General features: G+C 37.3%; 1 protein-coding gene across 1 annotated transcript in view; it reads right to left on the bottom strand.

The window, feature by feature from the left end:
* Positions 1-25,502, bottom strand: part of LOC581645 (OTU domain-containing protein 7B) — a 30,974-nt gene extending 5,472 nt beyond the window's left edge. The window contains exons 1-8 of the mRNA XM_003729566.3: positions 25,439-25,502; positions 14,276-14,899; positions 12,803-13,147; positions 12,009-12,233; positions 5,148-5,246; positions 3,975-4,111; positions 2,977-3,098; positions 636-970 (exon numbers count right to left, since the gene is read on the bottom strand). Of these exons, the coding sequence (XP_003729614.2) occupies positions 636-970; positions 2,977-3,098; positions 3,975-4,111; positions 5,148-5,246; positions 12,009-12,233; positions 12,803-13,147; positions 14,276-14,363 (1,351 nt within the window). The 5' untranslated portion in view covers positions 14,364-14,899; positions 25,439-25,502. The remainder of the gene's footprint in view (positions 1-635; positions 971-2,976; positions 3,099-3,974; positions 4,112-5,147; positions 5,247-12,008; positions 12,234-12,802; positions 13,148-14,275; positions 14,900-25,438) is intronic.
* Positions 25,503-27,784: the final 2,282 nt, after the last annotated feature.

Genomic DNA, 27,784 nt, shown 5'->3' with positions numbered 1-27,784 from the left:
GCCCCCTATTATTTAGATACATATTATTGATTGGTATGTACACATGATGTCAGTGCATGCTTTGTTGCCTGTTGGTAGACCTTGAAAGTGACTTACCATTCAACAGCTTTTAGTTTAAGGAATGTAAAGAACAAAAGAAATGATTCCTGTGACTTTGTGGTGGTTTAAGCCTTTGTCACACCGCAAGACCAACTCCAAATCAAGTCCAAGCAGATCAATTCTTGGCCATTCCAGGGGATGAAACCTATTTCTTAGGTTTGTTGTCGGTCTATTATCTGACTTATTAGTACGCCTCAAGTATAGGAGCCAGCGAGGTACAAACAATCTATATTTCATATGATGTCAAGCCCATATTACACTACTCCTATTCATCACTTTTATTCTTGTTCTATAGTGGAAGAACGAAATTGCCATGCCTGCAAGTCCCTGTTTTCCTTTGAGTAAAGCCCATTATCACCCATAAATCACATATACATATAGGTACTATGTTGGGGCTCAAAATCAGTCGCTTTGAGTGGAAAAGGAACAAACTCTGTTCCTGAAAACGCTTTAGTAGAGACAATATTCAATATTAAGCGTCACATAAATCCAGATTTAGTATTATTCATTATTGATTAGTATTATCAGAAACCTACCAGGTGGCCGTTTCTTGAGCTCCATGTGGCTATCCCGGTGGCTATCCACCTCCATGGGCACCAGAGCCGAGAAATGGGAGGCATCGTAGGTGAGGACCAGGGGTGAGCGATGGCACTCTACAGGATTCAGCTCTACCGGTAGGTAGATACCACCGAATGGGATGGGGGCAAGAGGCTGGCCCTGGGAGTCCCGAAGGACAGTGTCGGCCACAATGATGATGGGTCGACGTAGGATGTGGCACAGAACAAAGACATGGAATTCTTCCAAGCTCTCGTACATGATCTCCGAATCGTCGTCCAGGTAGTCTTGATCCTCAGCTACAGAGGGCAGGGGTCTATAGGAGAAAATGTACACGGCTTGTAAAATGTCGACTGGCTGGAATGCTCCGCAGGGAGTGGAAAATGTGCATACATTGTGTTGCGGGTAAGCCTAGATCTGATGACCGGGGTATTAATATGTGCTGCGCCTAGAAACAAAGTATTAGGCACATTTTAAAAATGAGCTATTGTTATTATTATTATTGCATCAGTTATATGCATATGCTCAGCATACAATTAAACTTGAAAGTCTACTACGAGCTCTGAACACCCAGATGAATGCGCACATGTATATGAATGTTACAGCTAACTAGTTGGTTCAATACAGTGTAAAGAGTCTACATCAACCAGTAGCAAGCCTTTTAAACTTATATTCTGTATTAATACATCTGTATTTACCCTGCCCCCCCCCCCCCAACAACAAAATAAACTAGAAATATTGCAATCTGTATTGCCGCGCAATGCGAATGTATCCCCCGGCAGTGGCAACGATTTTGTGTTATCCTTATGTGGAAGGAGGGACAAAGATTCCCTCTCTTCTTTGTGAAACAAAAGGACGACGTAGAGATTGCCGCAAGTGGCTCAGACTATTGTCAAGACTAGGAGCAGCATCACCAAAACAATAGGTGTGTAGATCAGATTATGATGCATATTTATAGAAAATTTGAAAGAAATGTGATTTGCATAGCGACACAAGATATTCCTTTAAATATGACCTTTGACCCTATAAGAGATGGAATACTGGGGGGTAGCAGCACCAAATTTGTGGAGGTCTAGAGTAAACTATAATGAACCTTAATTGAACAAAATCCCTTTAAAAATGTGGCCTATAGAGCGCACACAAACCATCCACAAAAATATGGCCTTGTACCCTATAGAAGACGGAACACTGGGGGCAGCATCACCAAAAGTTATAGGTATGTAGATTATACCAGGATACACCTCCATACAAAATTTGAAAGAAATTCGTCAAGAAATGTGGCAGTTAGAGCGCACACTAGAGTGCACACAAGACATCTATCAAAATATGACCTTTGACCCTATAAAAGACGGAACATTGGAGGCAGCATCACTAAAATCTATAGGCTTGTAGATTATATCAAGATACACCTTCGTTCAAAATTTGAACAAAATCCCTTTAAAAATGTGGCCTATAGAGCGCACACAAACCATCCACAGAAATATGGCCTTGTACCCTATAGAAGACGGAACACTGGGGGCAGCATCACCAAAAGTTATAGGTATGTAGATTATACCAGGATACACCTCCATACAAAATTTGAAAGAAATCCATCAAGAAATGTGGCAGTGAGAGCGCACACAAGAATATGACGCGGCGGCGGCGTAACGCTGCTGAATCCAAAGTACCCCACCGGCATACTGCCGGGGGATACAATAATGTGACCCATCTCATGGTTTGTAAGTTCTTACATAGATCACATCACAAAGTAATTTTGTTTATCTGTCTGCCAATTCGCGTCTGAGGAAGATGTCTGAACTCTTGACATCGAACCTGTTACAGGTCACTTTTACTTTTGGATGTGATATAAGAGCTTTCAAACCAAGGACAGAGAGGTTTTTTATTTGTACACTGAGCTGCATCATATCTTTATCTCCTGTATGTTTGCCCAAACAATAAAGCCAGTTCACGATTGCAGTCTGAGCATGAGCAGATAAAGGTCATTGAAGAACAAATTGTGAAATACACCCAGACGAAATACTGGATACGTGCTCATGAAAGTTATGTAATCATTCTTCATTCATGCACAAGCACAGCACTCCATGAAACACAGGTGGAAGTATTCTTTGAAAAAGAGGAAACAAAGGCTATTTATGTGGCACCGCCATTGCTGTAGGAGTGATTATTTCAAAATGTACAAAGTGGGACCTCTTCATGTTTTGAAGATCTGTGGATATTCGGGTCATTGCAGAGATAAACCGTGAACTAGTCTATTGCTTCAAAGTTCAATGTACTGTCTCATGATACGAAGCTGATTGAGAAAGTGAAAAGAAAGGCTCTTACCCTCCTCCCATGGGCTTGCTACCGTTGTTCTTGAACTTATGATTCCTTGGGACGGTGGAGGCCAGCTTGAGAAGACCTTTCCATTCTTCTTCCCATTCTTCCTCCGAATACACCAGGCCAGACTGTAGGGGAGAAAACAATGGTTCGTTAAAATCAATTACATCAAATCAATAATGGTTCCTATTACTCTATTCACATTTGTATGTTTTTTACATAATCCCAGAGTCTATTCTTTTCTGTAATAATAAACCAAACAAGTAGGTTCTCGCTAATCCATTTGTATAACCTGGACAAATGTCTTCCTTTTTCATGTTGACATCCTGGTGTATAAAAAAAAAATAAAAAAAAATTGACATGGTATTTATTGAAACTTTGTTTAAATTCCTTTAAAGGTACTGTGTCCCATTTGCAGGCCAAAAAAATGAAAAGGTTAAATAACAATGGCATTTGAAAGATAATACTAATTAAGAACTTCCCTAAAAAAAAAAGGGGGGGGGGCTTGAAAATGTCTTTAAGTGGGAAAATAACAACTATTAGTTGTCAAATCGACTTAAGAGCTATAGAGCCAGTCAGTAATAGTCTGATTTTCAGACCATTGTACCGAATGGTCGTACGTTTAATGCTGCGCCAAGATTCAATCAGTTTATTTTTGCCATTACAAGAAGTGTATTGATGTAGACAAATGCTCATCTACCCTTTACCGCTCATTTTATGTATGTTATTACCAAAGAAGAAAAAAAGCCAGTCAGTCAATCAATGGTGTCTGACAGTGAAGTCAAGCAAAGCGGGTTTCCTTACATAATTTGAATATTAGGACACTGCTTAAGTTTAAATTTCACAGATAGGATGTACATGACATAATTCTTGCAAAGTTCTACAGACTTTTAAGTTGGTTGCAAAAGGGACATAGTATCTTTAAGTATTTTTATTCATTTTATTCAATTATTTTTTGTAAAACTTCACTCTACCATGACTTTATTTTAAAGTGTTTTTCTGACCTCCTTGTTAGCTAATGTCTGATGCCAGCGCCATCTTCTCTTTAGTTTCTGCATATGTGCTGTGTGTTGATGATCTGACAGATCTTTGTACAAGGCCTTGCGTAGCGTCAGTTGACGATCATGAAAACCCCACATACCTACATGAAATGAAAATAGAGAACGTCAAGAATAGGTACACAATAGTGGAGCACATTGTTTCAAAGATTAATGAGTTTTTGTGAAGTATGAGTATTTTTTATAGAAAGGAAGGTGGGTGGGGGGGGGGGGGGGGTAGGCTCGACTACGAAAAAAGTTTGATCACAAGTACATCTTTATTTCTCTATGTGTAGAGCCAGAAAAATAAACTGCTCTATATACCCTGCAACTGAACTCCTTGGTTTGTATCTACAGAGATGTCCATTATTGATAATTCTGCTATGCATGTGCACATACATGTATGTATTACAGCTCAGAAATTTAAAGATGAAGTTAAGTTCTGGTCATGCGATTGCATTGTGAAAGAAACGGTGTGGAATCACCCAGAAAAGGTTGATCATCTAGCATACATGTATAAGAATTCGTGTAGTATTGCAAGGTTCTGGAATCATCAAAATGATAAGAAATGTGGCCAAGTCTTGGTAAAGTTACAAACACTGTACACAGAAAGATGTATATGGGACTACATGAACACGTGGCGTAAAAACCTACCCCCCAAGTTTTACGATGTTACATGACATATTTAGAATATGAAGGCATTTGAAGAGCCATGCTTTTCAGGGAACATGTCTTATCTGATGTTCTTCCACACTTGCATAATAAAAATGATAAAGTTCACAAATTATTTTTCACCTCTTCCCAGAACTCAACCTTCTCTTTAAGGAGAAATCGGAGGGACTACTTAAAATGAAAGGTGTAAAACAACAAGCTACATGTATATATCCCACAGTTGAGAGCACACAGCTGATTGGCCCAATGGCGCAGTATATTTGCACCTTGCAATTGTATTCCCAAATTTTTCTGGTTTTTATAGTATTTCATCTCTAGATTTCATACTTCTCCAAGAGATATTGGTAATGGTAACACAACACTCAACAAATCTGGTTTGTGAAATGACACTGTAAAAAGTCTGCCGATGTTTACAATTACATGTACATTTATATAAACATTTTTTTAAAGACCATAGTTTGTATTTACCTAATGATGCTGCATGTAGAAGGCAGTTACCATCTCCTGTGGTTACCATAGGCCATAGTTTAGGACATGTTCCTGTCTTTTGCCACCAGTTCAGATAACCTGAAACATAAGAAGAAAAAAAAAATGAAATCATCAACATCCTAGCATGTTTACATAATATGTTCAACAATAGAATTAAATACAAAATAAAAAGACCCACACAAACAATGTATCATGTTCAAATTGATTCAATATTTACATTACATGAAAAGAAATACACAAATCTGTCTCCCATTAAATAAAGGAACACAAATTTTGTATACAGAAAATATATTTTAAAAAAACATTACAGAGTGAGAAGGAGAGATGGGGGAAGAGGAAACAGGAAGAGAGAGAGAGAGAGAGAGAGAGAGAGAGAGAGAGATGGAGATGGAGAGAGTAAGGGGAGGGGAGGATCTTTTAAGAGGTGGGTTTAACAAGGTGGACCAATAATGATATCCAAAATAGCACAAAATAATGCACTTTTTTCATGTAGGAGTAAATTAGTGCATAAAATAAATAAGAAATGAGTATCTTCATATCAAGATATACATGTTCATTATTAGTTTCCAGTTTGCACACTATAAACATGTACTACTGTCCAGGGGAGTGTTTCACAAAGACTAAGATCAACTTTAAGTTGGACTTAACTATGGCAGGCCGTTCATGCCACCAGTTGCTCTTACCAATGGTCTCTCAATTATAATCTTTAGATAATATTTTTTCCTACAATAATGAAGTATCAAAGAATGTAAATTCTGTAGATATTTGACAACGATTGGTACGTCCCTTGAGAAACCAATGCCAGTAAATGATGAGAGAAAATAGTGGCATGAACAGCCTGCCATAGTTAAGTCCAACTTAAAGTTGATCTTAATCTTTGTGAAACACCCCCCTGGACATGTATAATGAGCACCATTCCCTACATAATGGAAAAAAGAGCAATACATACATACATACAGTGTAAAAACAACTTCATCAAAAAGGATATATTCAGATGGCAATATCTTCATAAATACAGTGAATATATCCAGGTTTAAGGGTGAAGGAAAACAGGCAATTTCTTTACATCCTATAATGAAATACAGAACACAGTCCTACATACATGAACATTCATCTTCCATTTTCAATTCCTCCTCCAATTCATTTGCTGCAAAATCAAACACAGCAATGCGCTGTGTAATCTAAGGGGAAATTGGTTTCCCATGGCAATATGGATAAGGTGATTTACAGGTGCCTAATTTATATTTGATTATACACCAACAGTGCTGTATGAATGTTCCATGAATAAACTGGCATTCAGCCAATGTGAAGTGGTACACATGACTTTGTAATGTATGTTGTCTGTCTGCATGCATGGATACGGCAAACATGTTGAGTTTTCCTCTATTGTTAATGTGTAATTAATACAAATATTGCACAAGGTACATGTACATGCTGTTATTTCATGGTAAAATGTTAGAAATAGTTGTGTACGTACAATGTACATGTTTGTAGCGATTTTTTCAAAAAGAAAAACAAGAAAAAGATACATATTATTTAATGACAATATGGTGCAAAATGCAAACACAAATGAATTGTACAGAAAAATCCCTTTTCCATTTGTATTTCAAAAAGAAAAATGAGAATTTCTAATAGAAATTATTCATGAATTCCTGTATGTGTCAATCCACAAACACAAATGAATTGAACAGAATCATCCCTTTTCCATTCGTATTTCAAAAATAAAAATGAGAATTTCTAATAGAAATTATTCATGAATTCCTGTATGTGTCAATCCACAAACACAAATGAATTGAACAGAATCATCCCTTTTCCATTCGTATTTCAAAAATAAAAATGAGAATTTCTAATAGAAATTATTCATGAATTCCTGTATGTGTCAATCCACAAACACAAATGAATTGAACAGAATCATCCCTTTTCCATTCGTATTTCAAAAAGAAAAATGAGAATTTCTAATAGAAATTATTCATGAATTCCTGTATGTGTCAATCCACAAACACAAATGAATTGAACAGAATCATCCCTTTTCCATTCGTATTTCAAAAAGAAAAGTGAGAATATCTTTTCATGAATTCTTGTATGTGTCAATCCAACTTCCGAAATGATGCCCAACTTTTGAAATGATGCGTCAATTGTGTTTTTTGAAAGGTATATTTATTAATTGACTTAAATATTATAATACGATTACATACATGTATGTATTTGAACTTTTGTTAATAAAATATGTACATGTACCTAGTGTGTGTATTACTGTATATTATGTTGACAAATGTAGAAATAAAAATCAAACAAACTCAAATTACATGTAGGTACATTCATTTTCTCTCTCTTATTTCATGTCGTCGATAAAGAGAGAAATCCCTGCCATGTTTACAAAATGGTTTGAAAAATATAAAGCAGTAAATATCTTATTTCTATAAAGCAATTTATCAGACATTTGCTACAGTATGTGGCATGCAAGTAAATGAAAATGCTCAATGTACAATTGTACTACAATGTCATTACCTATTTTATACATACATGTACATGTATCATTAACCAGAACTTTGAGACCTGAAATAGTCAAGCTCATCTGAACATTACCATTTTAATTTTGATTAAGAGATCGACATGTAATCTACACCCCAAGCTTGGATTACACACTAGAGCTGTAGATGGCAGTCCCAAATAGAACGGTAATTACTATGTTCATGACACTCTAATCCCTGAATTGCGCGTCTGGATTAAGGAAACACATTTTTGGAAAATTTCCAAGGGTATGTTGATCAATTTTGCTAGAGTTATTTTCATGGGAGAGACAAGAAGAGAACAACCTGCAATGAATGGCAATGCTATTAACAGTACCTTATATGATGAATTTCGCTAAATAATATTTAAATTTCAATATTTTCATGGAAGAGACAAAAAGATAACAATTTCTATGAGTGGCAAGGTTATCAGTACACTATTCTACATGTATGTTGAGGTGCAAAACATTGGCTCTTGAGTCATTCTTTTTTTTTCTTCCCAGATTTGAAATGAAGAATACATAGAAGGAGAAAAAAAATGTTTCAACTGTTATTGTTGTTGTTGTGTTTTTTGTGGGGGGGGGGGGGGGGGTTGTTAAAAGATGAGTTGGGATGAAAGGAGATGAACGGAAAAAGTGGAATAAGGGAATTGACCAAATGTTCTTTTGAGTTTTGACAGAAAAATTCAAAACAACAAAAGACACGCTGATCCACTAATTAGGAAGGTCAAAATAAATACCTGAGGATTCAATAAAAATAAACAAACAGGTTTTTCTGCATATTCAGAGCTAGTTGGATTTGGTTTGGAGGAATTGAAATGTTTACAGGATAATGCTAATTCAATCAGTGGAACAGTGTTAATCGTTCTTTTTATCAGTGCACTGATAGTGATTATAACAGAAGCCCTAGATTATTTAGCCCTTTAGACTTGTGCAAGTACTGTAAGCATGTTTATGTACATGTATTGTGTACACAATGAATTAACACATTCATAATGGCCCTTTAAATGGGTACCTTGACAAAACCACATTATTGATCCATGTACATGTACTTGGTCCACAAAGCTCTAGCTGAATGAGATAAGATACTGTACACGTATAAGCCTAAAGGCACCATTTGGCAATCTTCCAAATTACATCATTACAGCTATAAATTCCTTCAGTTATAAATGTAAATGCTTTTTAGTTCATTATTTTCTGAAATGAGTTCCTACATTTTCATGAAACTTAAGATACTGAAAATGTTCATGCCATACCATAGTTCAAAAGAACAAAGTATTGCAATTCTGAAACAGGGCTAACATACCTTCATGTACATGTACATGTACTGTGCTGTCAATTTTATGTATTATTTTTTTACTACTTTGAGCATGTACATGTAAGATCAGTATTTGGGAAGGTGATCTGTATATCTAAGAATGACATGTTTATTCATTTACAAAATGAAAATAAATGTTCATGTTGATGTTGTTCATGTATGAGGAAGAGAACTAAAAAGAAAAAAGAAATGCAGACAAATAAAAAGTTCAGACACAGTATTTTAATGTTTATGTTTGTAGACACGTACTGCTGCTTCGTCAACCCTTTCTTTTCATTCTAGCATTGTGATTCTGATTGCCTGCAGCAATTCTTAAATCTTTCCAGTTCAAAAACATGATTTCCTAGGTATCTTTTGAAAAGGTTTCTCTTTGTAAGCTCCGCAAGACTGTCATGCATGAACCTTAAGCACCAAATCCTTGACCCCATTTGCCCTAGACGACAAGTTGACCTAAATTTTAGGTAAAACTATGCTTGTACTGAGTATACATTTAATTGTTTGTTCGCTGTTGTTGATCTTCACCTGTTACCAACGTGAAGTGGCATTGCAGTTTTGTATGGTTTTGAAGGACCATTCATTTAGTGACATTTTTTATTACAGATGAAGTCAATTTCTGAGCCGTGTTTAATATAAAGTGTTGTGATTGATGTAAATGGATAACAACTTGAAACTGACCGGAACTGCGTACCGGTACTTAAAGATAAAGTTGATTTCTGTCATAATAATAATAATAGCTAGTTCTTACATGTATATAGTGCTTTTCAGGTCCGAAGGCCCTCTCAAAGCGCTTTACAGATATATATATTATGCAATTGCATTGTGAAAGAAATGGTGTGGAAATGATCAGAAAAGGTTGATCATGAAGCATAACAGGTATACAGTATGTATTGGTGCGTACTGCAAGGCTCAGAAATCATCAAAATGATGAGAAATTTGTCCCAGTCTTGGTAAAGTTACAAGCACGTTACACAGCAAAATGTATACAGAGCTCCACGAACACGATTTTTATGTTGTTACATGCCATATTTATAATATGAATGCATTTGAAGAGCCATGCTTTTCAGGGACCATTTTTTATCTGATGTTCTTCCACACTTGCATAATAACAATGATAAAGCTCACAAATTTTATTTACCTCTTCCCAGAACTCCACCTTCTCTTTATTTAAAGAGATAGAAGACCATCTTAAATTTGTGATTGATTGGAGGACTCGCAATTGACTCGGATCAACTGCACCCCTACATAAGATGGGCCCCTGGTATGTATAACAAAGAGCATCTGGGAATGAATCTACACCCATGTATTACAAATAAATGTATATTTTCACTTTGTTCCACATCAAGGACAACAGTAGTGTGCCAAACAATTCCAAGTTCTTTTCAATTTCGGTGTGGCTGATGAACAAGCAAACACAGCTACATGTAGTTTGTTATTCAGTATGTTCACTGAGAGCTCATCCATGTAAACATATCATCACACACCAATTCATATAGTATATAGGGATAAATAATTAATAAAAGGATGGTTGTGGCAGGGAGGTGAAAGAACAGGAGGCGAAACTCTTGTAATTTATTCAAACGCATTCTTGAGTTCTAAAGCGTAACAATGGGATGTGTAACATTCCACTTGGCTTTGAAGTTCCATGCTCCGAACCGCGCTTCCACTGCGGGGAATTTCGGAAGACAGGCACCAGTTTTACATTTATTACAAAATATTAAATTACCGGCAAAATTACAGTGTAAATTAAAAACTTTATATGGGAATTTTATTGGGAATAGTGCTTCAAACAAATTTTCAAATTTAGAACTCCGTCCTGCCTTTAAATTGTGTGCCAGAGTTGGTAAAAGAAAAATTACATCCTGTCAAAAACTCAATATTTTAGGAAGATGCGCTAATTTGTGCATGCTTTAATGTCCCGTTATTTGATCCATGATTTACAATCTTCAATAACATTAAGTTTGCTAATGCGTGTTTTCGCGTGTTTTTTGTATTTTTCAAGTTTAAAAAAGAATGATATTACACAAGTTTGTGTTCGCTTGTTCTACTCTTTACACATTCAACAATGGATGAGAAATCATTGGAAGGGACAGCGAACAGTTGCTGTGATACCATTTTCTGATGTAGGAATTCTAAATCCTAAAATTTCATGCGCTCTTTTATTTCACCACCTGGTCAACAGCTGCAGATTAGCGCATAACTTTCCGGCGGCTTGGAGCATGGGGTCAAAGGAGAACGGCTTGATTCAAGTCCTTCTCTATCACGTCCCTGGTTGTGGGAGATGCAAACATTTCCAATGCTCCAGTGAATTCAAATGGAGACAAATGGAGCGATGAGTGAAACTTTTGAACAGATTTTCATAACTTGTGACACGCGATCTCTGCAAAGTCTTGAAGCAAACAAAACAAAAATGGGCATTCTTTCCATATGAACCAAACATGAAAAAAACGCTCATTACCAATCTAGTCCCTTTCCCATTACTCAAACTTGTACCTCAGTCACCTGCCAGGCTGACTCCAAACTAACTGGGGCAGTTTCTCAAAACCGTCAGAAGCATGAATTCTTGGACATTCCACTGAAACATGTGCTAAGAATTAACATACGTTTCTATGGATGTCCGCAAACCTAGTCTAAAAAGGTAGTTTCAAGAAACTGGCCCCCAATTCCTGGACGTTTGGGGTAATGTAATCATTTATTCAGTCTACTTACTGTAGGTCTGGTGTTGGACTTGTCAATGTGACTGGGTTATCAACCTACAACCTTGTCAGAATCCTTGTTGAAGAGAATTTAAACTTGATACAGTCAAACCTGCTTTAGTGACCACCTGTCTACAACAAGCACATTTTTTGTTTCCCTTGAAAATGGTTTCTCATTGAAACATGTACAAGGAACCTGTCTACAAAGACCATTTTTTGCGTTTCCCTCGGGTGGTTGCTATAGAAAGGTTTGACTGTACTTCTCTTTCTGAAGTTCTTCATATTTGGTAAAAATATAATTCCAGAAGATTAAAATATACCTGAGTTTTCAAGGTTGACCATGGTGCAGGAGTCGATGAGATCCTTCTCGACGTGGGCACGGAAGTCGGCTGGGTACACCAGGAGATCGGGCAAGGTGAAGGTGTACCTTGGAGTTTCAACTAGCTGATAGTTGTGGCTCTCCTCATCATCTATGACCCTCTGGCGACCATAGCTGACCAGTTTGGTGTTGACCGCTGAAAGACCTCTGGTCAGTCTCTTGGTACCTAGTTGAAGAAAAAGGAAGGGTAAAAAAAGTGAGAAATCATTCCATTACATGGTCACAGAATTTTAAGGCCTAAAGATGAAGGGAAACCTTGGAGGAGTATCAAGAAAATGATAGATGTGTCACTCTTCATCATCTATCATCCTCTGGCAACCATAGCTGACCAGTTTGGTTTTGACTGCTGAGAGTTCTTGGTTATAAGTCTCTTGGTTCCTATTGAAAGAAATTATAGAGAAGGCATGTACAAAATCAATCCATTACAGTCCTACTGTAGGATTCCTAGGGGAGGGTGGCTATGTGTCCTGGAAACCTGTTAGTGTCTTACCCTAGGTTGAAGATGACGGCCAAAAACTGCATCTTGTACATTTTAAAGATTCTAATTTGCATGTAAATGTACATGTATGTATGTAAACCGTCTATAAAGTCCACCAAAGGAAAACAGGGAAAGTTACCAGGTAGTAAGGTGGCTTTCCAAACAAAATCATTATTGCAAAACATTTTTTTTCTTCTTCCTATTACAGGAGACAATAAAGTGACCAAATCATAAAACGGATGGGCAAGAATCTTTACCTGGTGACTTTGGAGGATCTCTCATCTTAGGTTGCTGCAAGACGTTTAGAGATGTGCCACCCCCGTTCTGCGTCGTGGAGTGCCCCCCTCTCCCATTCATTTGTGGGGAGGCCCTGCTAGGAACGGGCTGTACCATTTGTCCATTCGGGGGTGAATTCCTCTGAGGAGAGACTTTCTGCGGAGGGCTTCTTTGGGGAGAGCTTGGCTTTGCAGGGCTTGGCCTTGATGAACTTGGCTTTGGAGAGGTTTTCGGAGGTGGGGCTGCTTGTCTTTGGGCAGACAGCCTTCTCTGACCTTGGAGTACTTTGAAGTCTCTTACCGCAGCATCAAAATTCCAATGTTGACCTTTTTTAAATAAACAAACACAAAAACAGAAAAATGTGAAAAAATGAATACAAGAATTATTTAACTTTAGAGCCCCACTGCACTACTTACAGCTACTTGTGCCCTATATAGCAAACAATGCCTGATCAGGGCCTGTTGGTCCCCCATAACCCCCTTTTTCTTATGTTAATTGAGAGCTGGTTTGATGAGATAAGCATCTGTCAGTGACCTTGCAGGGAGGTCTAAATCCCCTGGCCAAACTATTGCAGATAGGCTCTTTACACCAAAACAGTACATTGGTATACTTGTACTTTACTACACACATTACGGACACACAATACTCATAAAATATTTTAACCTCTTCCTGAACTCTCTGACTGCAAGCACTGCATATTAAAGGTATCATCTATTGAGAATCAGCTACCCGACCACCACCAAACAATAAGTGTATTTCATCTCAAAAGCGAGGACAAATGAATACACAAATTACATGTACATTGCAGACTACTTCAATATAATTGATTCTCGACTCCAATTCCCAAAGAATTCATGCTTCATTTGACAATAAGTTGACCCGGTTATCTCTCCATAAAAATCCAGGCAATGCGACCAATTTGAAGTTGGTCTACACTGACCTGATAATTTATTAAGAACCTCACATTTACAACATTGCACATGTACATTACAAACAGATTGATAAAAAGGGACTTTAAGATTTGCACGTCAACATAGTGGACTGCTACTTTGTTGACATGTAAATCTAAAAGTCCCTATTGATTCTTACTACTGTACTACACCACTATGAAGGTACTTTGTACAAGCAGAACTTGATCCAAAACTAATGAATTACCTGTACCTGTACAGTATGTACGTTCGTCAATCTACAAATGTACATTAGGCATACATGTGCATGTAAATGTACACACATGCATATGTTTAAGTATAAATTGTTTCTTCTTCATATCTAGAGTAGTGAAATTTAGTTATTGAAGTCAGGCCTAAAAATTGTGATTCTTCATTGTTGAATAACTATTGCAATATGTCTTTTCTAAAAATTAAACTTTAACTCTTGAAATTAATTTCACACATATCTGACTCCGTTTACTTGGAGGAGGAGACAGTTATTTATTCAATATTTTTGTAGCTTACCTTCCAGGAGATCATGAGCAAAACCAAGATCGAGCTGCGTCATCTTCATGAATCGAGACAGCATCACATGTTTATCCCGCTCTTCCATGGCAGTGGTGTGTCCTAGACAGGACGGGTCGGGGGCAGGAGAATCTAAGAGTCTTTGAGGATATCTTTGTGGCAGTTCTTTGATGCACCCTTAATCATATCCCACTTGATGTCATTCTACGACTTACAACAATACAGGAATCCAATGTCAAACAGCACCTCCAAAAGCGGCTTCAGATTGGAGAGTAATGAAATCCTGATTCACTTTTTCTGGACACGGGCTGAAATCCAATACAAGATCATGGAAGGATGTTCGCCAGCATGTGCCGTCGAGCGTCTGATGCGGTAATGAGCTTCCGTCTTCACATGCGACACGCTTTTGTTTTAGACCATGATACAGCGAGAGGTCCCTTGGGTTTACATGTAGCAGTATCAGAATCAGTGAACTTCCTTCTTGGTGTCGTAGCAAGGTCCTGGCATTGTTGTTATCAGGTTGGTACAGTACATGTACCTTGCTTCAGGATATCTTGTGCAAGTGCATCTGATCTCTGAGGGGTCAGTGATTACGTCAGGAGGGAAATTACCACTGACATAGACCTGTACACAGATGAGAAAGTTAAAAAGAGAGAGATGGAGGGAGAGAGAGAGAGATGGAGGGAGAGAGAGAGATGGAGAAGAGAGAGATAGAGAAGGAAAAGAGAGAGAGAGAAGAGAGAGAGAGAGAGGGAGGAGAGAGGGAGGAGAGAGAGAGAGAGAGAGAGAGAGAGAGAGAAAGAGGGGGTGAACAGAGGGATGTGGAGGGGAGGAGGGAGGGAGAAGGAGAAGAAATAATAGAGGAGAGAAGAATAGAACAGGAAGAAACAAAAAGGAAATATGAAGTTTAAATAGTGGGGCTTAAAGATAAACTCCAGTACTGGTAAAAAAAAAAATTAATTCTCACAGAATCAAACGAAACTTACACTGAATGTTCAAGATTACAAATAAATGACATGTGCCAAACAATTTTGGAAGAAAATGTATACTGGCTGAGTAATGAGCATAGAAAGACAAGGAAATCAAGGTAGTACTAGCCCCGACACCATGTGTGTTGTCCCATATATAGCTTTCTATGTGAGTGCTTGTTACTTTACCAAGACTCGGTCAAATTTATTATGATTTTGATGACTTCAGAACCTTGCAGTGCACACCAATACTTACATGCTACATGATCAACTGTTTCTGATCCTTTCCACACCTTTTCTTTCACAACGCAATCGCATTACCAGTACTAAAGTTTATCTTTAATAACACAGTCAAATACCAGTACTCATCAAATGCCCCCCATGAGTCAACTTTTAAAGGAAAGGCTACATGTACACTGTATACATGTAAACAAACCTCCATAACATCATATGTATTCAGCGGACATTTACATACAGCCCCCTGCAATAAGTTGTATACATTCAAATGATACATCTTTCCTGGTTGATATTTAAAGATGATTTGTCCCTTTGTGTACCTAAAACCTGAAGTTCCATGAACCCAGTGGTATATTGAAGAGGAATATTATTAGGAGCCTCCCACCAAATTATTTAAAAAAATGAAATCTGGCAATGAACAGTAAATTTTGAATGTTTAATTCCACATATTTATTTTCTGGACTCAACAAATATTTTAACTTAATTCAAGTTTAATAGGATCGTTACATGTAATAATTCTTATGATTTGAGAATAGCTACCTCTGCGGCAATATGAAGACAGTGCTAGATTTTCATTTCTTACAAAGAAGTTTCAGAACCTAAATGTAGAACTGTAAAATTTCACACATGATACCTGAAGGATATATTTTGAACACTTGCCAAGTTTCATGGAGTTTGCAAAAGTCTGCAACAGGGAGTGCCTTTAAATCTGTATAATATTCATATCTGAACACAGCACTGGAATGTTGCATACTAATAATGCAATACTCGTACACATATCCACACAGGCATTACCAAATGTACATGTATATGTATTGAAGCAGAGCAGCACGTTATGCTTTCTCTAATTAAATTAATTTAATCAGACTCAGAGCTCAGGCAGGGATTTTCCTCCGGTGTACAGGTAAATGTCAATAAAGTCACTATTCATCGGAGGTAAATGAGGCAGCCAGGCAAGCAGGTATTAAGCATACATGTAGTTGCCAGAGTCCAAAACCCTCTCCAATAACGATGAAACAAGAAAAGCTGTTTTTTTTCATGAAAAGTGCAATTTAATGAGAGGTGCTGGGTTCAAAATCACATGTAGCAGTTGCCTAGAGGCCACTGACCACCCAAAATCCTGCACGGCAACCTGGGGGGTGTTTCACAAAGATCCTACATAAAGTCAAACTTAACTCTAAGTTGGACTTAAAGGCTATGAAGAGCCATTTGTAGCCTTGAAATAAAGTATATATTCAAAAGCAAAAATTCAAGTTTGTTTAGACTTTTCATAAATTCAAAACCAGAAACATGAAATCTCCTTGATGATAGAAAATATGAATAATTTGAATCAACATTTCATGCCTTTTAAAATAACTTTTACAAAATATTTCTAAAAGATGCTTACGGCTTTGTGAAACACCCCCTGGAATTCCTGCCTTTGCTGCCAGGGTAGATAGATACTAGATCGTCACACTGATATCATTCCATGTCAAATCGTGCAGTTCACTGTTCATGTACATGACAAATTGGGCAAGCTTAATTATTTCTACAATTGTTCTGCTTGTATTTTAGTTTTATTTAAAATCCAACCTCAAGTTTTGGTTGCAATAAAGAAATAATATTAATAATAACTACTAGAGTATGACATACATGTACACTTTACATACAGGCCTACTTTGTACATGAACTGGCCTTTGGGAATTTCAATATCCATGTACTGTAGAAATGGTCTATTAAAAAAATTAAAAAAATAAAAAAATTCTCATCATTAATAACTCACAAATGATTCAATTCCGATAGCAATTTACACAATGTCAACAAATTAGTCAATCATACAAGATACACTGTACAATACAAATACTGTCAATTGAACTTTGAACTTTAAACAACGTAATCTTCTTCATGTATGAACTTGTGGACAAATTTGCTTCGAGTATTCTGCATTAATAATGCACTCATTATCTTCATTTACACATATGATCAATTTCCCATCTATAAAGAAAGCCTCATCCTACATAGCGATGTAGTACATGTAAAGGCTTCAATATACAAACAACACTTATTGTGAATTTAAAAGGATCATTTGAAATATATCGCAAAATTGCACATGACCTTTTTACAAGGAAAAGGATAGGAAGTAAATACTTCTCGCAATAAATTACTCACCGTTATTTATAAATTCTCCATGTATATTCTTAATCAGTAAGGTGCACACAGAGTTTACAAGTATTACTCTACACACTTAAGTTGATTTGGGAGATGTGAGTGAATAAAAAACAAGTGTAGATGTTGATGGGGTTTTTCACGGTCATAGCGAACTTCAAACCCAGACAGGAACCTACACACCTGTATTAAAGTCCAAACTCCAAACTCTAGTACCTGTAGCTCAAAGCAAATGATCATTGATGCAGGAACACATGTTCCATCAGCAAATAAACATGTACAGTAGTTAACAACAAGATTATTCATACCCTTACTCAGTTTTATATCTTGTACATACATGTTAAAAGTTAATTTGTCTGATGTTTATGTTTCCTGAGAATGTGACATATCAAAGCGTCCATCTAAAAGTATTTAAAGGCCCTAATTCGACCAGTACACCGAGCTTTCATTCTTGAGTTAATACAAAATACACAAAAAACATCAAATTTACAAGGGGTACATGTATGAAGGCCTAGTATGAAATGAATAATTTAAATATACATTTGTGCATACATAGTACATGTACATGTTTCACTAAATGTCAATGAGACAGACAATGAACTCAACAAGTCTCGTTCATTATCCTATTGAGACTTAACCTGCATCATTATAATTACAAGTCAAGAATTACAAATATAGACAACAAAGCTCGTGCATTTGGCATTTGATTGCCCAAACTGGCTGTATGACCTAGCTGCAGGAATTAGAGAATGCAGCGCATAATGAAATGATTGAACAACGTTTGTAAATTTAACATTCCAAATCCAATGTCAGGTTCTTACCGCTATTCCCTCACCCATATTCTGCGAAAGACACTCTGCAAGTCTGCCTATGTACTTCTTATGTACAAATGGAACTTCACTTGTATAAATGGTAGATTGATGCTTTCTGTTATAACACACACAAAAAATTCCACTTAATATTTAATTGCAGTTTGCCAACATTCCTCCTTCATTGTTGGGGTCTTGGGATAGAATTTTTCATCAAAAGAGAAAGAAAAAAGAGAAAGAAAAAAAGACAAGAGGGAACACACACAGACACACACAATGTAAACTGGGAATATATACCACAATGAGCTAGATGAAAAGTACATGTACATTTCGCACGAAAAATGAATATTTTCACAGTCGGTCAAGTTTGAGGAATGATTCTGTTCCGTCATGACCGCAAGGAATGGCATCATACAATAGACACTCAGGGGACGGTACAATGGGTACGGTACACATAAAAAGTAAAGCTGCACAAAAAATGTACAAATTGAACCTTTCTCATATAGTCATTGCCTTGGAGTGTACAATAGTTTGATTCAGACAAGGGTATTTCTGGTACTGTGTATTCCCAATAAGGCCAATATACATCTGGCCTAGGAGTTTTGAAAGGAAACACATCAAGTTTGCTGTTTCCTATGATTCAGAAACTTTAATAAGAAACTTATGGATCATGATGAAGTACCTGAGGGCTATTTCTTCAGTAGGATCGATGTACACGTATTTGTAGTTGTAACACAACGCACAATGTGTACAAAATCAAAGTTACAAGTATTAGAGATTATTCAGAAAAGTCACTTTTAATAAAGGTTCACACTTAACATTATGTACTTGTACTTCCTCATCATTACAGATACTCCTTTATACACATGGCCTTCAGAGAGAGAGAGAGAGAGAGAGAGAGAGAGAGAGAGAGAGAGAGAGAGAAAGAGGAGAGAGAGAGAGAAATCACACAACCAACTGTTATTGAATACAGTGGCTAGCTGAGCATAGCCCACTTGATTTAAATTTGTCATCTCTAAATCCATACATGATCATGTGACCTCTTGAAGTCAACAAGCATCCATCAAACTTCACAACTACTGCAGTTCAAGGGCGTTCACCATAATACACGCCCTTCACCGACCAATTTATTGACAATAAATGCAATGCCGTGATTTAAAAAAGCAGTTCAGTACAAATGATGATGTGTGGGCAGACATGTTGACCTACAATGTCCAATGCACTACTGCATTCTTTGACTTTTAATTTTGATACGTTGCTCTGTATTACAAGATTTTTCATTTCCAAGTACACCCCTCTATGTACACTGTACATAGTACATGTATGTATGTACATCATACAATGTTACATTCTGTATCTAACACACTGCCTACAGTTTGTAATTTGGAGAGATTGAATATCATAGCCCAGAGAATCTACAGGTGTTTTAGAATAAATTCTTAACACTTAAATTCTTTAGCTTCTCTAGATGGGTTTACCTGGTAGGCCTTAGTACTGTATTAGTACATACAAGAGTATACCCTATGAATTCATGATCCATTTAATTACCACCGTTTAATAACATCAACTCATAACTGCATTCAATACATTTTAAAATGGTACATGTAAAATTTAATAGGTTACAAGTTGGTAAAAGTTAATAAGGCTAAAACATGTACCGGTGTGCAAAATACAGCATACTGTACACTGTACATGTGCCTTGTACAGGTAATGTTTATGTACAGGTAAAACAAAATTCTTGAAAGAAAAAAATGAAGAGAAGCGGTTCCTTACACAAATTTTATTGTTATTTTTCAAGATTACACATCCCTCCAGTCATCTCTTGTATACTGCATGTAGCCTTTTGCTTTTATTTACTATTTACTCATGAAATAGGAATGACACTGAAGGGTGCGTTGACAGGAAACAAATATTTTCATGAGGCTAAATTATTGAATGTCCATGAAATCTGTAAGTGCTTTTGGAAGACTTTCTACCAATATACACTTTACTTCAGAGTTAATTTCCAACATTCATGAAGGTTTGTCCCAGAACCTTGATGGCTTGATCAAATATTTATATGTAGATTTCTCTTTGTTTGTTATGCAGACTCAAGTCTAGTCATGGAATGCCATATATTGGACCATTTGCAACGTAAGGTAAGCAGTAAATGCCTACTGCATCTATTTTTGGCCATGATAAGACCAACGTACGTATATATACGATGACATCACCGAATTGCTTTTACAAATCAGATGAGGAAAGTGTCCTATCCAACCCATTAAATAGTCCAATATATGTGGATTAAGCTGACCTACATACAATAAGCTACCAATACATTTAAATTACACCAGTGGTCCAGCCCCAGGTATGTTTTATCCTGTACTGTGCAAGTACTGACAAAACTACATATAGGAACCTCTGATTCATTCACACAAGGAAAAACTTCAAAGGAATACAGACTTCATGTGACAAAATTTATCACGTACATGTACATTTTTGTAGGTATGATGTGATTGACATGGTGTACAGTGTAGCTCTGGGGAGCATTTAACGAGCCCTGAAAATAACAAAAGTGCATTTGTAATAATTTCATTTGTAGGAAAGCAGAAAAATAAGAGAAACAGAATTGGGAAAGTTTAAAATAAATCGGACTGATAATTATTTAAGAAAGATATGAATGTTTGAAATATGAGAGCTGTACATGTACATGTAAATCTATGCGAATCTCAATTGGGCAATTCGGTTACTGGATTATATACATTGTAAGTCACGCACATGTACATGCAGTCTCTCCTGTTTGTTGTGTACAAACACATCATTAAGTTGCATTTGTTCTCCTAAGTGCCTTCTCCCCTGGGGCACATCCTTATAAGTCCTCTAAACAAAAAGATCCTCCTGATTCATTTCATACATTTTGAGAAAATGTAATTTAGTAGTTTTGTGTGTTGGCACAAAGAGGAAACTTGTCTGCCTCTTATACATGTACAGTATCAAAGACACATTACCCATTCAGTCAATTTGAAAAGCCAACACCTAAAGTGTACATATAGTTACAACTTTTTAAAATTTTTAACTTTGTAATTTTTTGTCTGATTTCATCCAAACTTTCACTACTTTGCCACTCTGCTTCTCCGATTTGTCTGCTTTTTTCTAGAGTATTTGTTATCAAAATTGAATTTGATTTTGATTTTAAGTAAGTACATGTACTACTGGGTATAACAAAATAAATTAAACAACTATACATTTAAAAAAGATCAAAGACATTCTCTGGAGAAACGTATTTCTAGTTTTCTACCAATTTTTAATATATATATGTACTGTGTACAGTAACCTACATGCATGTACTGTATGCGTCTGTGCATTCACAACAACAAATTTAACAAATAGTAGGAAGCAGATACCCTGGCTGATGTCCATGTACGAAGAAATATAAACACTGCACAAATTTCAAAGAAGTGCTTGCCATGATGCACAAGATACATTGTATGGTACCTGTCGCCTACAATTAATCAGTCTGACTTTACAGGAAAATACTGGAATTGGTCAGTGATTTACAGTAGATACTGTAAGGTCACGTGGAAGGCTCCATAAGAGCTCCACAGAAAAACAAAAACAAAGAACCAATTTGGTAAAAAACGAAACAAGAACAAAAGAAGAAAAAAAATTAAATAAAATTTTAAAAATAATTGAAGAGAAAACAAACAACAATACTTTTTACAGTAAGGGGAAATCTCACTGATTTATAAAGGCATGAAAAAAAAAACAGAAATTTAACTGAAGCTCCAGTTAACAAACAAGTACTTTCTATAGTGCAATTGCTCTGTAGGATGTCTTCTACTGTACATGTACATGTAGTACTACTGGTATACTTTCCTTACCACATGAAATAGTTACACCTTCAGACATTACATTAGTGTACCTAGACAAAATATTGCCTGCTATGTTTCTGGATGTTTTGGAAACGAAAGATGCAGCGTTAATCTCCAAAAGGAAACACTGACTAATCTGAAGTGACACATTCACAAACTGGCAGGTTCATTAAACGGATACAACGATTTCTACTCGGGCAACACGATATACATGTACATGTACAGTCACAGTTATACATGTTCAAACTTGAACTAGCAGTATGACTTTTACAGTGAGGGCAAAGGTTATGCCAATGTTTAATAAGCAACTAAAAAGCAAGCACACTGTATTTGTATAATTTAAAGAATGGGCAACCTATACTGCTACGATGTAGAAATATGCTGCTAAATGAAAATGTACATTACAAAAGTAGATTCTCCATTTTTAATAAATTGAATGTTTCATATTGTCGACAAATACTTGATTAACAATGTACACTGCATGTTTATGAATTTCAAATGTACACGTACCTGTACATGTAACAATAAACAAATAAACATGCTTTATTTCAGATGCAGTACTAACTACTAGTCTACAGACTACACATATTATGGTGGCGACAAAAGTGAGTCATTTCCCTGTCTTGCTAATTGAGTAATCAGCAAGTGCAGGGAAGGTCCTGTTTCAAAGGTAATGGTTTTGAAAATACGCCTGGTTTACGTTAGAGCAAACAGAAAGTTTTAAACAACAAACGAGCTAGAAAAGATACAAGAATAAATTCTGTCATGAATGACTTTGAAATGTTTAATTTCAAGCTGTAAGTTTTACATTATACATGCGCATGTTGTGTGTGTACTACATGTAAGTATTAATTGTATAGCAATTTTCTGAGGCAAAGGAAAGTTTTGGGGGTATATATTCATGGAAGGTTGAAGGAAGGTAGAATAGATTTAGCAAATACTTTGAATGCTAATCTCAAAAGTAGTATTGTACATACATGTACAGTTCTAGACATATCACTTGTGTATACTGAATTCACAATTGTATTCATATCAATTATTTATAGAGGGGTTAATGATCTCATTTTAGGCCATTCTCTCCTTTGGATATCATGTAAATGAAAATAGAAACCACAAACCTTGGTCCCCCCCCCCCCCCAATCTGGGTAAGGAGGGACCCCATTTGTGTTCCCAAAGTCTCTGGTAAAGGGGTACTTTTCACGCAACAAACTCCGGCCGTATTGACTTTACACACCAGAGATAGGGGGGGGGGTGCATTAAAAGGGAGGGAACATCTATACGCATACCCTAAATAACACTGAGTGGGGGGGGGGGGCGGGATATACAATGTATAATGTATACATACCTACATGTACATGCAGTTTCACTCACATCTCAGCCAATAGAGAAACAATCTATTGCTTTCTTACTGAATCAATTTTTGGGGGTGGGGGAGGAGGGGGGGGGGGGGGGAGGAGGGGGGGGGGGCTTAGACTACATATACAATTAAGAAGGCATGCATGCTAACTCTACAGATCAATGTCACTTTTGTTTTGGTCTTCTCTTACAGTGTACATGTATGTACTATGTACCTTAACTTGTGACTTAGGAAGAGATGGAAAGTGATGCTAAGGCCGAGTTGAACCGAGACCCCCCCCCCCCCCAGAAACTTAGTTGAGTACAACAGTGTACATGTATGTTAGAGTGAAGATTAAAAAAAGCTCCAGACCATTAACTTCAGCCACTGATATCGACAGTTGTTTTGCTGAGACTACAGCCCAGGTTGAACATATATAGCTCCACCGAACACCTCTTTACAGAGACTGAAGTAGGTCTACGCCGTACGGGTTAGTGAGAGGAAGTTACACAGTGCAGTTTGTGTGTCATTGCTGATCTTATTGCGCACAGTAGCTTCAAGAAAGCGGTCATATTATTGCTAGCCGAAATTATAATAACTATAAAGTCCAAATCTTCTGATGTTTTTAACGATTGATTTTCCAATGTAATTTTAATAGTAAAAGGGTCTAGACCACATGTAGGTCTACATGTATTTGAAATCAGATCTACCGGTATTTTCTTTCAGATCATCATTTTTTTCTAAATCAAACTGTTTAATCTAGATCTTGATAAAGACATAATTGGACGCCAACTTTTTGCCGAATTCCAGTGCAAATTGGCTAAACTTAGTGCTCGTTAAGTAATTAAATAGACGTTAACCCTTCCCGATCACCCCCCCCCCCCCTACGCTATACACATGTGGCAATGGTTACCGTCCTGTCACCTGAGTTTGGGGAAGGCTGACAAATGTCAGTTCTATTTTTAAAAAATTTCCCACACCAGACAAGTTATTTAATCTACAGGAGCCCTCCTCCTACTATTAGTATAGGGCGGGGGGTCATGACTCAGTCATGAATGGTCGTGCGGTGGACGTGGCTTACACCATAGACGTAATAGTCTATGCTTACACGACCGACCCTGCGCCCGGTGGCGCGTTTCCGTTTTACACCCTGCCCTAGGCTTTTCTCCAATAAAATTTTACAAACCGACTGGTATTCGGAGTCTAGTCGTCCACATCTTGCCTCGGCGCTCTGCAAACTCTGAAAACGTCACGTAACGCTAGCTAACTCTCTATACTAACTAGTTGATCTTCCTAGTCGTATCATTTATTTTTATCCATTAATACGCAATACTCTAAGAGCGTGAGGATGCGTGATCAGCTCGCAAAATTTAGCCCAGCGATAACAAAACAATAATATATCGGGAAAACCGTCTTGAACAAGAAGACCCTCGCATCCCCAATCGAAATTGTACATAAGCTTTGGCTTCGCTATTCTTGACGTCGATATAAACAAACTTAGACTTCGGATACAGCATGTTTCGTGTAATTTCTTGCCGAAAAGCCTAGGGCAGGGTGTAAAACGGAAACGCGCCGCCCGGTGAGGCGCGGCGCGGCTGCTGAACTAGACTATGCATCGGAATTCTCCCTGGCGCTGGCCTGGAGAACACGAAAGCCAATCCGCAATTCACACTCAACTTTGAAGTTCACTTCTTCGTTCTCATTCTTTTCACAAACACACCACTTACATTACCCACAATTTACTCTGATAAATATATCCACTCAATAACTGCAATCAAAGATATCAAAAAGGTAGACAAATCCACAAAAATGCATACCTCAACTGTGACTTCTTCTGGTGAAAGCCGTCGTTCCACCAAACTTGACTGACAGCTAGCTACAGCTAGCATAGCGCGCTGTGTACCGTGCATGCGCATCAGAGAGCGCTAGCATAGCGCAGTGGCTTCTATTCATTCGGATGAAAGGATACCCGTAAACCCGGATATCCTCGGACCAGACCGGACGTGGCTCGTGAAACTTTTATGTGCTGTTTGAAGCCTGTCGACCGGATAAAATTATACGAGAAAGAAAGTAACTTCAATTTACTTTTATTCATTTTCTTTCTTTGCAATTGTCGGTCTCGAGCTTTAAAGCCTTTCTGCACTAGTTTAGCCAGGAGGAATAAGACCTCCCTGCGTGGTCACTGATGGGCAGGTGGTTATCCGACAAATTAGCTCTCAATTATCATAAGACAAAGGAGACCATGGGGGGGGGGGGGGGGTGCACTCCTTGTTTCTGTCTTCATTCACCCCACCCTCCTTGAGCAAAAACAAAATAAATACTTTTTTTTCTACTTGTTTTTTGTCAGGGGTGGCCGAGCCCGTCGAACACCAATTTAGCTCCGAATATCCGATCGGTCTTCTGTCGTAGGCTTGATGGGGTCTCCGGAAAACTGTGACATGTTGGAGATAGGAGCCAGTGAAAGGAGGGGCACAATTAAATCACTGTGTGGCCCTTTCTTATATTTCAGAGCATTGTGCTCCATTGACTATTCCAATGCTTTATACCAAATGCACCTAATATGGTACCCACTAGAAATGTCCCTCAAGTGATCGACCCCTTTGAGCATACAACCTCCTTTACTGCAAAAATGTTCACACTTCTTTTCACCCCTCATGTAAACATCTAAAGTGCCTTTACGCTAGGTATTTTACTCAGTTGAACTCATGCAGGAAGCTAATTTTCATTTAAAAGTTACAGGGCCAGGAGGACAGGGGGGTGGAAGTATTTTTAAAATAATTTAAAACCCTTTCCGTTCATTCATAATTTCTTAAAAGTGTGCCCCCGGTACTATAACTCTTTCTTTTTGGAGATTCATTCGAATAATGGCTCCTTTTTAAAGCACCCCTTTACTCCAACGTTCAAATTAAGCATCTTTAAATGCCAATAAGTTCACATAGGGACTGCAAAGGCACCCAGGAGATCCTTTACCCCGTTTCCAGTGAATAATTTATTACAGTCCTTTAGACCTTGTAGGAAACTTAATTGTGGCATTATCCTTTCTATACATTTAAAATTAGTGCAATTTGAAAGTTTCTTGAAAATTTCTCTTATTCATGTAGGATATTGCAGTTATTACTTTTAAAGCAATTTTAACCACGCTGAACAATCCACGGCTATTATGACAAGATGTCTTGCCTGACTCGATCTCCCCACATGCAGCTCCCGATGCAATGAGGGAGGGGAGAAGGAGTACATGGGGGAGCAAGGAGAGAGAGAGAGGAGAGAGAGAGAGAGAGAGAGAGAGAGAGAGAGAGAGAGAGAGGGAGAGAGAGGGAGAGAGAAAGAAAGAAAGAAAGAGAGAGAGAGAGAGAGAGAGAGGCGGGGGGGGGGGGGAGGAAGGGGGCAGCTTGAGTAACAATTGAGAGTATTTCGTATGACTTGTAATCTATTTCTGTCGTGATATAAGTGATTAATTACATATTGATGACAATCCAAACTTGTAATATTTAATCCCTTTGTTGTGATTACTTCATTGAGTTCTTGTCAACTTGATCATTTTTTTTAGTATACAAGTCATCTACAAAGACTTTATTCGTATTTTTCCCCACGGTACAGCGATCTGTATTACCTGGCTAAGCCGAAGATGGCGCGATTCCCGAATTTCATCAACGCTGAATTCAGCCGCCCAATTATTTGGAGTTTTATTTCTTTATTTTTTCCTTTCACAATAATCACTATCGACCATTTCTAGTAAATTAACCGAAAGATCTAATCCTAAATACCTCGAGCAAAACTTCGAATATCCAATTTATTTTGTGATCTGGTAGTTGCTGCTCTTTGCAAAAGACTTAACTCCGTTTCGTTGACGATCAGCCATGCCAGTCTTTCATCTTATTTTTGCATGGCTCATCGTCAGCTAAACGGAGTTAAGTCTTTTGTCAACTCTGTTTGTTGCTACGGCAGGCAGAAATTGAAAACGAATTCAATTAAATAAAATTATTGAATTCAAGCATTACTTTAAACAAACAGAACTTTGTTATTCCTGGTTTATGTTTCCTGATTGAGGTGTTATATGAAAGGGCAGAAATTAAACTTTCTGGAAATGTGATTTTTCTCTTTGAAATTCAGATACCGCCCGTCAAATGTCTTTTTGGTTTCCTCTCCTTAAATTGTTTTTAATC

Source organism: Strongylocentrotus purpuratus, unplaced genomic scaffold (genome assembly GCF_000002235.5).
Source record: "Strongylocentrotus purpuratus isolate Spur 01 unplaced genomic scaffold, Spur_5.0 spur5_scaffold_9, whole genome shotgun sequence".
Taxonomy (NCBI): Eukaryota; Metazoa; Echinodermata; class Echinoidea; order Camarodonta; family Strongylocentrotidae; genus Strongylocentrotus; species Strongylocentrotus purpuratus.
Note: the sequence above shows the minus strand (reverse complement) of the source record. Positions and strands in the feature narration are given on the sequence as shown.